General features: G+C 34.4%; 1 protein-coding gene across 8 annotated transcripts in view; it reads right to left on the bottom strand.

Moving 5' to 3' along the window:
• Positions 1-472: 472 nt before the first annotated feature.
• LOC107723128 (glucose-6-phosphate 1-dehydrogenase) overlaps positions 473-13,600 on the bottom strand; it is an 18,420-nt gene continuing 5,292 nt past the window's right edge. For all 8 annotated transcript variants that reach the window (XM_016531650.1, XM_016531649.1, XM_016531653.1 and 5 more), the window contains 11 exons: positions 9,595-9,632; positions 9,051-9,159; positions 8,738-8,955; positions 5,740-5,898; positions 5,454-5,579; positions 4,967-5,060; positions 3,143-3,329; positions 2,278-2,513; positions 2,056-2,132; positions 1,864-1,956; positions 473-1,778 (listed from right to left, as the gene is read on the bottom strand). In XM_016531650.1, coding sequence (XP_016387136.1) covers positions 1,688-1,778; positions 1,864-1,956; positions 2,056-2,132; positions 2,278-2,513; positions 3,143-3,329; positions 4,967-5,060; positions 5,454-5,579; positions 5,740-5,898; positions 8,738-8,955; positions 9,051-9,159; positions 9,595-9,632 — 1,428 coding nt within the window. In that variant the 3' untranslated portion in view covers positions 473-1,687. The remainder of the gene's footprint in view (positions 1,779-1,863; positions 1,957-2,055; positions 2,133-2,277; positions 2,514-3,142; positions 3,330-4,966; positions 5,061-5,453; positions 5,580-5,739; positions 5,899-8,737; positions 8,956-9,050; positions 9,160-9,594; positions 9,633-13,600) is intronic.

Below are 13,600 nucleotides of genomic sequence, written 5' to 3'. Positions count from 1 at the left end.
AAATCCTTTTATTGAAATTGCAGTGATAGGATTTCCATGTGCATGACAGATAACATTTATTTAAACTAGTGCTGTCGAACGATTAATCGCGATTAATCGCATCCAAAATAAAAGTTATTGTTTGCATAATGTGTATACTGTGTATGTTTATTATGTATATATAAATACAAACACATGCATGTGTATATTTAAGAAAAATATGTTATGTCTATATATTAAATATATTTATATATAATATAAAATATAAGAATATAAATATATATAGGCCTACATGTAAATATTTTCAAAATATATACTGTATGTGTGTGTATTTATATATACATAATAAATATACACAGTACACATACATATATTACGTAAACAAAAACGTTTATTTTCAAAAACGTTTGACAGCACTAATTTAAACAACTGTACTAAAGTCTCTATAAACAAACAAACAAACTGACGGAGTGTCAGAGAAATTTACATTCAAAACAGAAATCCCCATGACTTTTCCAGGCCTGGACAAAGACTACTCGCTCAGTCATTTTATTGCAATATTGGCTGTACTGAAACAAGCCAAAGATATTAAGGGAACATGAAAGGCCCAGATGAAAAAAAGCAATGAGACACATGTGAGGTATCTTAACTATGCTTTATTGTAAAAGTAATTGTCTATTATAATAAAATAGAAAACACTGGGCAGAACTTTTACAGAAAAGTTAAATATATATGTTGAAGCAGCCAAAAAAAAAAAAAAAGAAACCAGAAATTAAAAATGCATTACAAAAGCCAGACAAGCAGTTATTCCCAAAATCTACTGATAAATAAATCGGTTGTTATAGGCACCCTGTCAGGATGTTGAAATTCAGTGCTGTCAAAAACTCACCCTCACAATACATTGACTAACAAAGTTGTTTATAGACACTGGTTCAATGTGTATATAGTGCTGAAACCAAAAGCAATAGCGAGCAGAAAGAGACCATACCCAAATGAGGCAACAAACATTAAATCTCATATATTAAAAAAATGTTCAGAGAGATGTGGAATGTAATACATCTGCTTTAATAAGACTAAACAAATCCGTGGCTCATTAAGCCAATTGAAACCTTAAGACATGGTAAAATGTCATAGACATACATGCATTGCAATCCTAATCCCTGTAGGTTTCTGGAATCTTTCTTTTGTGTGGTCTAATTATAGCATTTCATTTTAGATTTATACAAGCTTGCTACAAAAAAAAACAAAAAAATGCAACAAAATACTTTTATACCACTTCTGAAATGTGAGCAGCATTTAACGTTAAGACTTTTGCTTGTGGAAAGAGGAATGCACAACAGAAGCTGTGCTTTTCTTTAAGAATAAAAAACAAAGGGAATGACAGCACAGTATAAAATTTGTATGAATATCATAATGATGCTCAAGTGCATAACCAAAAAATTGTAAATGTTGTTCTGTCCAATGCAATATAGAACAAAATAATGAGAAATGTCCTATAAAGCATTATATATCATATTGAGCTGGTTATAATTAACAACATCCAAAAAAAAAAGGAAAAAAATGTTTGCTAATCTTGTTGGTCCTTCTTTAAATGCAGAGTGCATCTTCAAATACTTAAGTGCCCTTTTCTCTCTTTTATTTCAGGCATTCATCTTGGGCTGATTTTTTAAAAAGCCTTCAAGCTCCTCATTTCTGTCATCCTCTTCTTTCACAGTTTGTGTGGGTTCACCCATTTGTACGTACCCTCGTAGCGGAAGCCCACCTTCTGTACCAGCTCATCAGCCTCTGCAGGACCACGGCTATGAGAGAGCCAGAGAAAATGTGAGAGATATTACACATCACTTCATTAAAAAAAAAAAAAACTTTTAAAAAAGCATGTTTTACCTTCCGTATTTGTATTTGACAGGTGGCGTCTTCTCCTTCTCTATCTGATGAAGAAGAGGAGTGAAGATTCTCCAGGCTTCCCTCAACTCATCACTTTGATAAAATAAGTCAAATTCAGAAATGGTTGTTTCAGGATTATTACAACAACGTATTACATTTACATTACTGTAGAGATCACAGTAAGAAACGCACCTTCGTACAAAATGCATTTGGCTGCCACAAAAGACGTCCAGAATCAGACGTTCGTAGGCATCGGGCAGCTTAACGTCCTTTAAGAACAGAGAAAAGCACATTTATAAAGAGAAAAGGAAGTAACTTTAATAAAGATTTCTTATTTCCCACATATTATTAGTCAAAGTTGCCAACTAGGACAAAAGAAACAGAGTGTGAATGAATGAAAGCTGTGTGTTTTACCCTGTATCTGCTGTGGTAGGTCAGGTCCAGCTCGGTCTCCTCAGGGCTGAAATAGACTCCGGGTTTCTTGCTCATCATCTTGGCATAGATGGCCTCGTTGGGCTGCACACGCACCACCAACTCATTCCTCCTGCACTGAGAGTTAAAGATGTCTCCAGGAACGTCTGTGAACTGCAGCCTCACCTCTGCCTTCCTCTCATTCAGAGCCTTTCCACACCTGAGGACGAAGGGAACTCCTGGAGAGAGAGACGGGGTAATCAAATTGTTTAATAAAATATCAACACATTCAGGAAGAGAAAGACTGTCAGGTATATACTGCTGTTCAGTTTTGAGTCAGTAAAATGTTCTTTTGCCGTTACTGAAAGAAATTAATGCTTCTATTCAGCAAGGAAGCATTAAATTGATCAAAATAATGAATTGACAAAATAAAATTTATTTATTTACAATAAATGCTGTTCTTTCTGTATATTATCATATTAGACTGATTTCTGAAGGATCATGTGACACTGAAGACTGGAGTAACGATGCTGAAAATTCAGATTTACCATCACAGACATTAATACATTTTAAAAATGTATTAAAACAGAAAACAGCTATTTTAAATTATATTAACATTTCACAATGTTGCTGTTTTTACTGTATTTTTATCACAAAGGATGAGCAAGAGACGTCTTTTAAAAACATTTTTAAAAATCCAACTATAAACTTCTGAACAGTAGCGTATGTGCTAAAATTTAATTTTGCATTTTAAGCCACAAAACTATTTCAATTTCAAGAACAAAGGGTTTGTAAAGCTTCTCATTTAAGGTCAAAACTTTATACGTTTGGCCAGACTGTAAATATTAGCTAATTAGCAATCACTTACCATCCCAACGTTCGTTCTTTACATAAAGCACTGCTGTGGCAAATGTAGCCTGAGTGGAGCCTTCAGGGACAGTTTTGTCATCTAGATAACCCAGTTTAGCCTCTCCTTCTCCATCGGGATCTCCCACATACTGACCCAAGACCACATCTGAGAGAGAGACCGGCTCAATGCATTTCAGCACCTTCACCTGTAGAGGGACACAGAGAGCGAAAAAAAAAACGGGTATTATAAAGGAGACCTATAATACCTGTAGACAGCTATCCAGGATAATTCCCATTTATCTCAGCAAAAGCACTTCACTTGGATGCATCATGAGCACTCATTTCTGGCTTTTAACCAATAAGCTAAGCTGTGATTGAACACACACACACACACACAAATAAATAAAATTTAAAAAAACTGTCTACTTTGTCCTGTGAAAAGTCTTAAAACAAAAGTTAAAAATGCATAAATACACAACCAGGAAAAGAAAAAACACAAATCTAAAAAAAATAAAAAATAAAAAAAAAAACTTTACAAAATAAACAAACAGGGAAAAAATAAGTCTACTTCACACTGTTAAAAGCATTCAAAAACAAAACAAAACAAAATAAAAGCATTGCAAAATAAAATAAAAGTAAATAAACATTAAAAAAATCAGTACAAAACAAGAAGAAAAAAAAACAAACAGGGACAGACACCACACGGTTAAAATCCTTTAAAAACAGTACAAAAACAGAACAAAAAAATTAACTGAAAAAATCAGTACAAAACAAATAAACCATTACAGTGAAAGTACAAGTCTACTTCATCGTTCACACAGAAGTCTTCAAAAAAAATCTAAAAAATTAATAAACAAATCCCTATTTGTTTGGGACTACTTCACACTGTTAAAAGCTTTCAAGAACAAAAACAAACAAAACAGTACAAAATGCAAAAAATAAAAAATAAATAAAATAAAAATCAGTACAAAAAATAATTAAACAGGGACAGGTAAAAGCACAACTCCACTTCACACTGTTAAAAAGTCCTTAAACAAAACAACAACAAAAAACTGTACAAAATTATAAACAAAAACAAACAAAAAAAAAACAAACAGTGAAAGTACAAGTCTACTTCATCGTTCACACAGAAGTCTTCAAAAAAAATCTAAAAAATTAATAAACAAATCCCTATTTGTTTGGGACTACTTCACACTGTTAAAAGCTTTCAAGAACAAAAACAAACAAAACAGTACAAAATGCAAAAAATAAAAAATAAATAAAATAAAAATCAGTACAAAAAAATAATTAAACAGGGACAGGTAAAAGCACAACTCCACTTCACACTGTTAAAAAGTCCTTAAACAAAACAAACAAAAAAAACTGTACAAAATTATAATAAACAAAAACAAAAAAAAAATAAATAAAAATAAAATAAACAAAATCAGTTCAAAGCAAAAGAAAAAATAAACAAGGACAAGGAAAAGCACAAACCTACTTCACATTGTTAAAAGTCTTTAAACAAAGAAAAAAAAAAAAACTTTTTTTTTTAAATAAACACACCCTGACCCCTTGGGTACTTCACATAATCACCATAATGTACATTTAAAATCAATTATTCTGTAGTACAAACCAGAAATGAACACTACCCTGAAGCGTAATGTCGGAGCCAACACCTTAATTTATACATGCTACACTCCGCCAACCTTTTATGCTAATGGTTAACTGTAAGACAGTGGTGATGGATGAATAAATTTGATATATTTGCTCCTCAATGCTAAATTCAGGATCATTCAGATAAGTGCCAGAAAAGAGTGCTGCAGGGGACGGCTGTGCACAGCTCATTGGCTGACCGGCTCGTTACCTTCTCATCTCTAACATCATCAGAGCTGGTGGATGCAGGCTTCTCCATGGCAACCAGACAGAGCATCTGCAGCAGGTGGTTCTGCATCACATCACTGGAGACAGAAAAGAGAGGAATACATTCATTTATAAATCATGCTTGATTAGAATTTCAAAATCCTCGCAGCCTTTGAAGGGAATCCTCATGCACAGAAAGTGCAATGTATTTTTACACACTTGTTTTATTTCTCTTTGAAATTATGCAGTTTTATTTGCATTTTCTTTTTAGGGACTACTTTTATGGTGCGTCACACAATGTACTTTCATTGTATGGAACATTTTGTGCAGGCATCAAACATTTTGTGTTCCACAGAAGAAAATCATACAGGTTGAATGAAACAAACAGGTTCAGTATAATTAGAATATAATATAGAATATAATTTCATAACATGCAATTAAAGATCTTAGTGTCACAGATGCAAAAATCATCTCAAAGCAAGAAAACTAACCGAATGATACCAAAATTGTCAAAATATCCCCCCCGACCCTGGGTACCAAACGGCTCTTTGAAGGTCAGAACCACACATGCCACACTGTCCCGGTTCCATATGGGGCCAAATATCCGGTTTCCAAACCTGTAGAGAAAATAGGAAAGAAAACTGTGACTAATGAGACAGATACAGATGAAGAGATTCCTGGTGGAGTTTAACCCTTAATTATGTATAAATGACAACTGTGTGTGACAGCCAGTGAAAGGAGCAGGCAGACAGGGATGAAAAAGGGAAAGAGCTGCACCTGAGAACCATGAGGTTCTGGACCATCTCTTTGCCTAGGTAATGGTCTATACGGTAAATCTGGTCCTCAGTGAAGAGAGAAGAGAGATGACTGGTTAACTCCTCTGAGCTCTGCAGGTCACGTCCAAAAGGCTTCTCCACGATTATCCTGTTCCAGCCTCTACCAAACATACAAACACAAGAAATATGCTGCACTTGAAAAATGCCTTTGCTAGGGCAAACTCATATACACCGACAATCTGAAAATTGAATAGAAACTACACCTCGTATCTCGCCAGCGGTATTTTAGAATTATTAATATACTATTAGATTATTTATTAACATTTTGAATTAGCTGTTATTTTTAAATTTTCAGTTTTCAAGTTTTAGCAATATGGGGACAGATTTACTAACAGCTTGCACCAGCGCAAACCATCTTTTGGCGTTAAAATAGTACTGTCAGTTTTTACTAAAAACGCGCTAAAATTAGCACTGAAAAGGCGTGGACAGTTATTTTTTGTGCCTGACCTTATTGAATATGCATTTGTAGGAGTTTCCCTTTCAGACACAAAATTTACGGGAGGAGAGTATTAAAATGAATCAGGCAACGCAATTTACTAACGTTTGCAAAATTCTGGTATTTGCGCCATTATTTTACGCCCCCCAAAAAAGCATGTTTTAAACTATTTTGCGCTTGAAATGGCTGCATTTGTTGTTGCTAGGAGGAGGCACCGCAGAGAACAGAGGGCACGTGGTAGAAGGGAGAGCATTTTTTCCACACGTTTTAATTTATTTGGAATGCCAGAAGAACAAATTATCCAAATCCGAACATATCCTTACGCTAATTTGCGCTGCGCTTGGTAGATTGTGTTGGTCATTATGAAACTGAGATGTTGCGTTGGTGTTCTTTAATTTGCGCGTTGTCAGTAAATCACCTGCAGAAATGTCCACACCATCTGCGCCGTTTTGAAATTGCGCTCTCGTGCTAAATCGCCCTATTCAGTAAATCTGGCCCTAAGTGTTTTTTTTTTTTTTTACTACGTTTTGGTTTAAATATTTATATTCAGCTTTAAATTATTTTTTATTAGTTTTAGTAATTTTAGTACTTAAAGGGGTCATATGATGCGATTTCAAGTTTTCCTTTCTCTTTGGAGTGTTACAAGCTGATTGTGCATAGATAAGATTCCTGAAGTTGCAAAGACTAAAGTCTCAAAACCAAAGAGATATTCTTTATCAAAGTTAAGACTCTGCCACGCCCCCCTAAAACGGCTCGTTCTAACACGCCCCCACATATCTACCTCACTATGTGGAAATATTAGAATAATGCAGCCCAAATGTGCACGCAAAGAAAGAAGGCGTGGTTTCAGTAAAGCAGTTAGTGTTGATGCAGAATGTCAGGGAGACGCTGTGTGTTTCAGTGCGAAAGCAAAAGCACTTTATTTGGATCACCATATTATAATGCTTGACTGACTGATGTTAAGAGTGTACTTTCAGATATTTATAAAACTGTGCCATTTCACAAACAAACAAACAAACAAACAAACACATATATATATATATGTGTGTATGTGTATATGTGTGTGTATATGTTTATGTGTGTATGTATATGTATGTGGCTGGCCAATCAGAGCAGATTGCGCTTGTCGGAAGGAGGGACTTTGTTGACGAAGCGTTTGAGAAGCGTTTGAGAGAGGCGGGGCATAGAGGACATACAATAATGTACAGTATTGTAAAAATGATGTGTTTTTTGAACATTAAAGCATGTCAATATATTCTGTCACACCAAATACACAAAATAATGGTCTTTAAAAAAAGCATCATATGACCCCTTTAAAATTATTTAATTTCAGATATTTGCCAATGAAACTTTTAGTAAATAGTTTTTCATCTAATATTTATATTTTATTTCAGCTTTATATATACACATTTATACAACAATTCTTTCTGCTAGTTCTTTCAACAGCCGTTCCACCGTTTGTAATGGTGAAGTTGGCGTATTTCTCACATCGAGTGTCATAGCGGAAGCCAAAATCCTACTGCCAAAATACTGTTTTGTGTCACGGAATATAGTTTTAAAGAGTTTTTTAGGCGAGAATGTACTTGTTTGGACTTCAAATATGCAATTTGTTAATAAAGATGATGTCTATTTGAAAATTTGCTTCGACGTTTTCGGAGATGTGAGCTCCAAGCCGTCAGCTGTCCTTCAGCGCTCAAACCCGCCGAGAGCGCCTCACCTCAGCCAGATCTTCTGGAATCTGCCGCTGGCTCTGATGACTCTATAGTGGTTAAAAATTAGATATATTTCGTTTTGGGTAAATCTAACGGGCAGTCTTTGGTCTCATTAATCTATTATTTGTTTCAGAGCAAATAGTTTGGGCAAAATCTCATCATGTTTATGTAAATTCAATGCTGTATATCAGAGCTCTGTCTTTGTACTTTTGACTAAATTGCCTAGCAACTTTTATGATGGCTGTGGTTTATTAAATATAATTATTCAATAAATAATATTTTATATAAATAATAGTAGTATTTAGTGTTAGGAAACAGTGTGTGCATGTGTGTTCACAATGGTGATTTTAGTTACATTGTTCTGCAATTAGATGGCAACAAGAGACTGTTTTTACGAGGAAGCAGTAAAGACTTTTATATCGAAAAAGACTGAAACAGAAATTATTTTTACTTTTAACAGCGCTGTCAAAGGAAATCACCCTTAACAGATGAAAGGATAGTACGACAAAGATATATCACTTTCCTCAGTGGACATTCAAACTAATGTTTTATTTGTGAGTATGAGATTGAGCTGAAGAATGAATGCTGTATCAGATGCAGGTAATCACAGTCGCTCAGTCAATCTCGCTCTCATAATTCTCTACTATACATAATACACCACTTTTAATACAGTAATACAATAAGCTTTTAATGAAGCAACTCAACGTTTCTTCGTTACTAGTTCTAAAGTGATGTTTTCAAATTAATAACAGAGGCAAGTTTAAAAGCAACTGCATGCGTTTGCTCCTCACTTGGTGCTCATGCACTGATGCTTGATGTTCTTGGTGACGTCGTGGTAGACGCTGGGCGGCAGGGCCAGGTAGAAGAGGCGGTTGGCCTCAGCTCCTCCAGGCAGGGACAGCAGGTGAGTGTTCAGGTTAGCGAAAGAGGATTCATCCACATACTTCCCGCTGATGTAAGAGTTTCTGCTGAAGAATGCAGCGAGTCGATCTGCCTCAGAATCTGCCACCTTAATGGAGTTGAAAACAAGAGAAGACATTTTAACATACAGTAAATAGGCAGTAAATAGACAAATGCACATGTAGAAACTCTCTGAGCTGTGACCTTCATGTAGGGCATGCAGGCCGTGCGTATGGCATCCACGGTCAGATCAGAACGTGCAAAACCCACAAAATATGTCTGTTCAGGGAGAAGACCGTCTCTGAACAACCACCTACACGAGACAGACAGAAATACTTCATACCGATCAAAGGTTTAGGTGTCAATAATGTTTTCTGAAAGAAATGAATACTGTTATTCAACAGAAACACACTAAATTGATCCAATTGACAGTAAAAACTTTTATTTTTACAAAAGGCTTTGATTTCAAATAAATGTTGTTCTATTGAACTTTCTATTCAAAGTACCCTGAAAAAATGAAAAAATATTCAAATAAAAAAAACTAAACAAACAGTAATAATTGTAATTGTAATACAATATTAATAAATATTAAATTGTTTATTTTACAAAATGATTAAATAAATGCAGCCTTGATCAGCATAAAAAAAATATATAAAAAAAAAAAGTTACAATTCTCACCAGATCCAAATGTTAAAATGGTGCTGTACTAGTAAATAGTAGTATTAAAAAGCAAAATCAGAGTACTCACCACAAAGTTGGGTAGATTTTCTTTTTCGCCAAATCTCCCTACAAAAAGAACACATTTGTTACATCACGGAACAATTTATTAATATAGGCCGAATTACACAAAAGCTGTTCACTGTGTTTCATAGTACAACATTTTCAAAAACAATTTAATCACAAAAAAGAATTTCATAGAGAAAAGCTGACCGGTGATCAGAGTTAGATGATCTTAAAGCCTAAATGTTGAACACGGGGCCCCGACCAAAAACCTCAACATCATTGCAACCTACACAATGAGAGCACTATTGGGAATTTATCCCACTTTACATTTGCAAACCAATTACTTAAAAAAAAAAAAAAAAATTTTTTATTTTTTTTTATTTAAGGAGCATCTTCTCATCAAATATTTTCTGTAAAGCTGTTGTGGAACAATATTTAGTACAATTACAAAAATATATATATTGTATTTTGGATACAGCATTTCAAAATAATATCATGATTCATTCATAAATGTTTTTTTATATTGTGCATAAATGGATCTGTAGACATGTACAGTTGCCTTTATATTTTAATGAAAGGGGTCCCTCACAAAGAGATCGTTACAGTACATAAGAAAACCCCTGTGCTTGCTGTACTTCTGAAAACTGAGCAGGAGTATAATAAATTATTTATTGCTTGGAGCCGTGAAGCGCCAACTTTTGTCTTTGTTCACATTTCTATTTTTGCTCGATGACACACTTTGTTTCTCTATTTTTTTTTTTTTTAAATGTGTGCTTCTATTTTTACCCATAGTTGACAAAATAAAACAGCAAATGTGCATTTAAAAGTCACAATACAAATACTGATGATTCATAACTGTTTGCACTGGTATATACAAATTTTGTCCAAATGCTCTCTAGGGTAATAATGCCCCTCTAATATCACCTGCCACAAACCAGCAAGTTACATCATCACTTGGTTGAGAAGGAAGTTACTGACATACAGTACATTTATTTTGAAAGTGACTTCATTGCTTTTGTTGTGTAGTTTTTCAGGATAAATACATCTACAATGGAAAGCAATCTGCATTTGTTAAACTATTTAATGGTGACTGTAAGTCAAGCCATGTAGTCATTTTTATTAATGGAGTACAGTCTGATTAGAATCAACTATCACCATGAATCACTGTGATTGAAGAGGAATCAAAACCTAGGGAACTGCCATAATTTCTGTGGAACACAGTGACTAATTTTACAAAAACATTATAAAGATGACTAAATAATAAATGCAAAATACACAAGAACAAGATACAATGTAGCTTAAAATAACAGTCGACCCATCCCTGCTCCATGTGATTCAATCTTCTCAATGCAAAGGTCGTTGATCTCAGCAGATCTGCTCCACACCCATTCAGACACATGAGAAACGCTCTGTGCATGATGAGACAGCACTATTCTGTTTGTCTTGGCTGATTCATGGCATTGTGGGAGAGTCCCATCTCTCTAGATATGCATTATTGGGGGATATTAGTAAATAGATCAGTTCGCTATTTATTCTGTTAGTCGCTCCTGCTGCTGAAAAAAAAAAAAAAAAAAAAAAAAAAAAAAAAAAAAAAACACTCAGTAATCGTGACTTGACAAAAATTCATCCATGACCTTTTAGCATTGCATTATTAAACTAAAACAAACACACAAAACTAAGCAGCCAGAGAAACTATTTATTCTGATAGTGACTCAACATTCCAAAAGAAAAGTGACTTGTTTTTGTTCATAACTGAGGAATGTGTATCTCAGTGAAGACAGTGTAAACAGTAGAGCATGATGCTAAGGCCATGGGACTGATTTCCAGGGAAGTGCATGAAACGATGAAAAGGTAAGTTGAATACAACGCAAGCCACATTTGGGGGGAAAAAACAAACAAACAAACAAAAGTAAAGGTACAGTAATGCATTAAAAACCTGGGGTTTCCGTTTCAATCACTTAAGCAGCTTATTAAACCGATAAGTCACATGACAGAGTCCGTCCTAAAACATATTAAACACAATTGTTGGTGGAAGCAGATAATACATATAAACAGCTTATTTATTTACTTACAATTAAACCCAATATACTATTTTTTTGGTGCCAGATTTTTTATTTATAATTCTTTTTCTGTGGTATTAACAACAAATTATGTCGATTGAGCATATAAATATATATACACTATAAATTATATAAAAATATATATACACAAAACTATGAAGCAGCACAACTGTTTTCAACATTGATAATAATAGGAAATGTTTCCCTGAGCAGCAAATCATCATTTTAGAATAATTTCTGAAGACTGTCACTGGAGTAATGATGCTGAAAATTCAGATATGCATCACAGGAATAAATTATATTTGAACATTTATTCAAATAGTTATTTTAAAATGTAATAATATTTTCACAATATTACCGTTTTATATTTACTGTATTTTGATCAAATAAATGAAGCCTTTGTGAGCATAAGAGACTTCTTACAAACTTTTAAATGGTAGTCTATATAATTCATAAATGTGTAATCCAAAATATAAAATATATATATTTTTGCACAAGACAATATTTTTAGATATTCCTGTCCATTCCATTTAAACACACATTTTTTTTTAGCACATTTGCTTTATCTTCGTATTTTAATCAAGCAAATCATTAAAGGCCTAGCTTAATTCTGTTACTTCGTCTGATTTGTGGAAAATGTCTTTATTATAAGATGAAGTTTTTTTGTCATTATATAATGGCAACTGATGAGCAGACTCCACATGCAAGAGAAGCAGAATTTCTATAGCATAGATTTTTTTTTTTTTTTTATCAAAAATGACCCTTGCGTGTTTTTAATTATAATGAGGAGTTTAATTTGCAAAGCTACATAGCTAATGACAACTAATCACACCGGAATGCTCACAAACTGCCTTTAAAATGAAGTTAGGTACAAATTTGGTAATGTGACAGGCTGGCTGGGGGTCGATGCACTGAATCTAAGTGGCTCAAGGTTAGACAAATGAGGTGATGTTGCATCTGCATTTTGACATGGTTTCTGAATGGACTTAATATTATGCCATAAACCTGTGGAAACCATGCCAACCAACAATCCAGACCCGGCCATGCATATCCCTCTCTCCACCATCTTTCTGACTGCACCCCCATCCCAAACACAAGCCAGCTCTTTCACCTCTCTCTATTCACACCAACTGAAAGAAAAGTGCTGACAGAGAGTGATATTGCATAATCCAGCTCCCTAGCACCTATTTAAAAAGCCAAACAATAAGAACAGGAAAAGCAACAACAATAACAAAGATCGTTTCACAAAGCAGTTGTGTAAAAACAGACTAGTAAAATTCTGAACAAAATAAGGAGTAGGGGTGGGCGATATGACCAAAATCTTGTATCACGATATGAGTAATTTTATCACAATAACGATATATCACGATATAGTTAATTTTTTTTTCCTTTTAATACGGTTTTAATGATATTAAAATCTTTCATACCATAGAAATTATCATTATTTATTTATTTTCTTATTCTAGTTACAAAAGTGATTTAGTCAAGAGCAGTGAGAGATTTTCTCTCACTATTGTTTGATTAACATGAATGGCAGACAGAACGAATATTGGACAACTTACCCTTTAAGACCGAAGTCCGGATCCAATATACTGTTACACATGCACTTTCTCTCGCAACTGTTTACGTTCCCTTAAGACCTAAATGGCTGTGTTTATGAGGCTACTTGCAAAGCCGGGCATTTGGATGCATATAAGTGTTTTTGCAATCGTTCAAAGCCAATAAAGCGTCAAAAATGCTCACGAGCTCTATTAGCAGCTGATGCTTGGCTTACGCATTCCTCTCACACAGAAACAGAGATAGCACACGCATATTGCTCTGTTTGTGTTTCAACGGCCTAAAATCAGTCGTTTTAAACTGCAGTGCTTTAAAACGCGTGCAAACATGAAGTTTTCGTGACCACGCAACCTGACGTGAGCGCGCATGCTGTTATTCACGTTTCTGCCTGCATCCCCGTGTAATGCATGTAAG

The sequence above is a fragment of the Sinocyclocheilus rhinocerous genome, unplaced genomic scaffold (assembly GCF_001515625.1).
Source record: "Sinocyclocheilus rhinocerous isolate Xijiao unplaced genomic scaffold, SAMN03320098_v1.1 scaffold2831, whole genome shotgun sequence".
Lineage (NCBI taxonomy): Eukaryota > Metazoa > Chordata > Actinopteri > Cypriniformes > Cyprinidae > Sinocyclocheilus > Sinocyclocheilus rhinocerous.
This window is presented reverse-complemented; position numbering and strand designations above follow the sequence as displayed.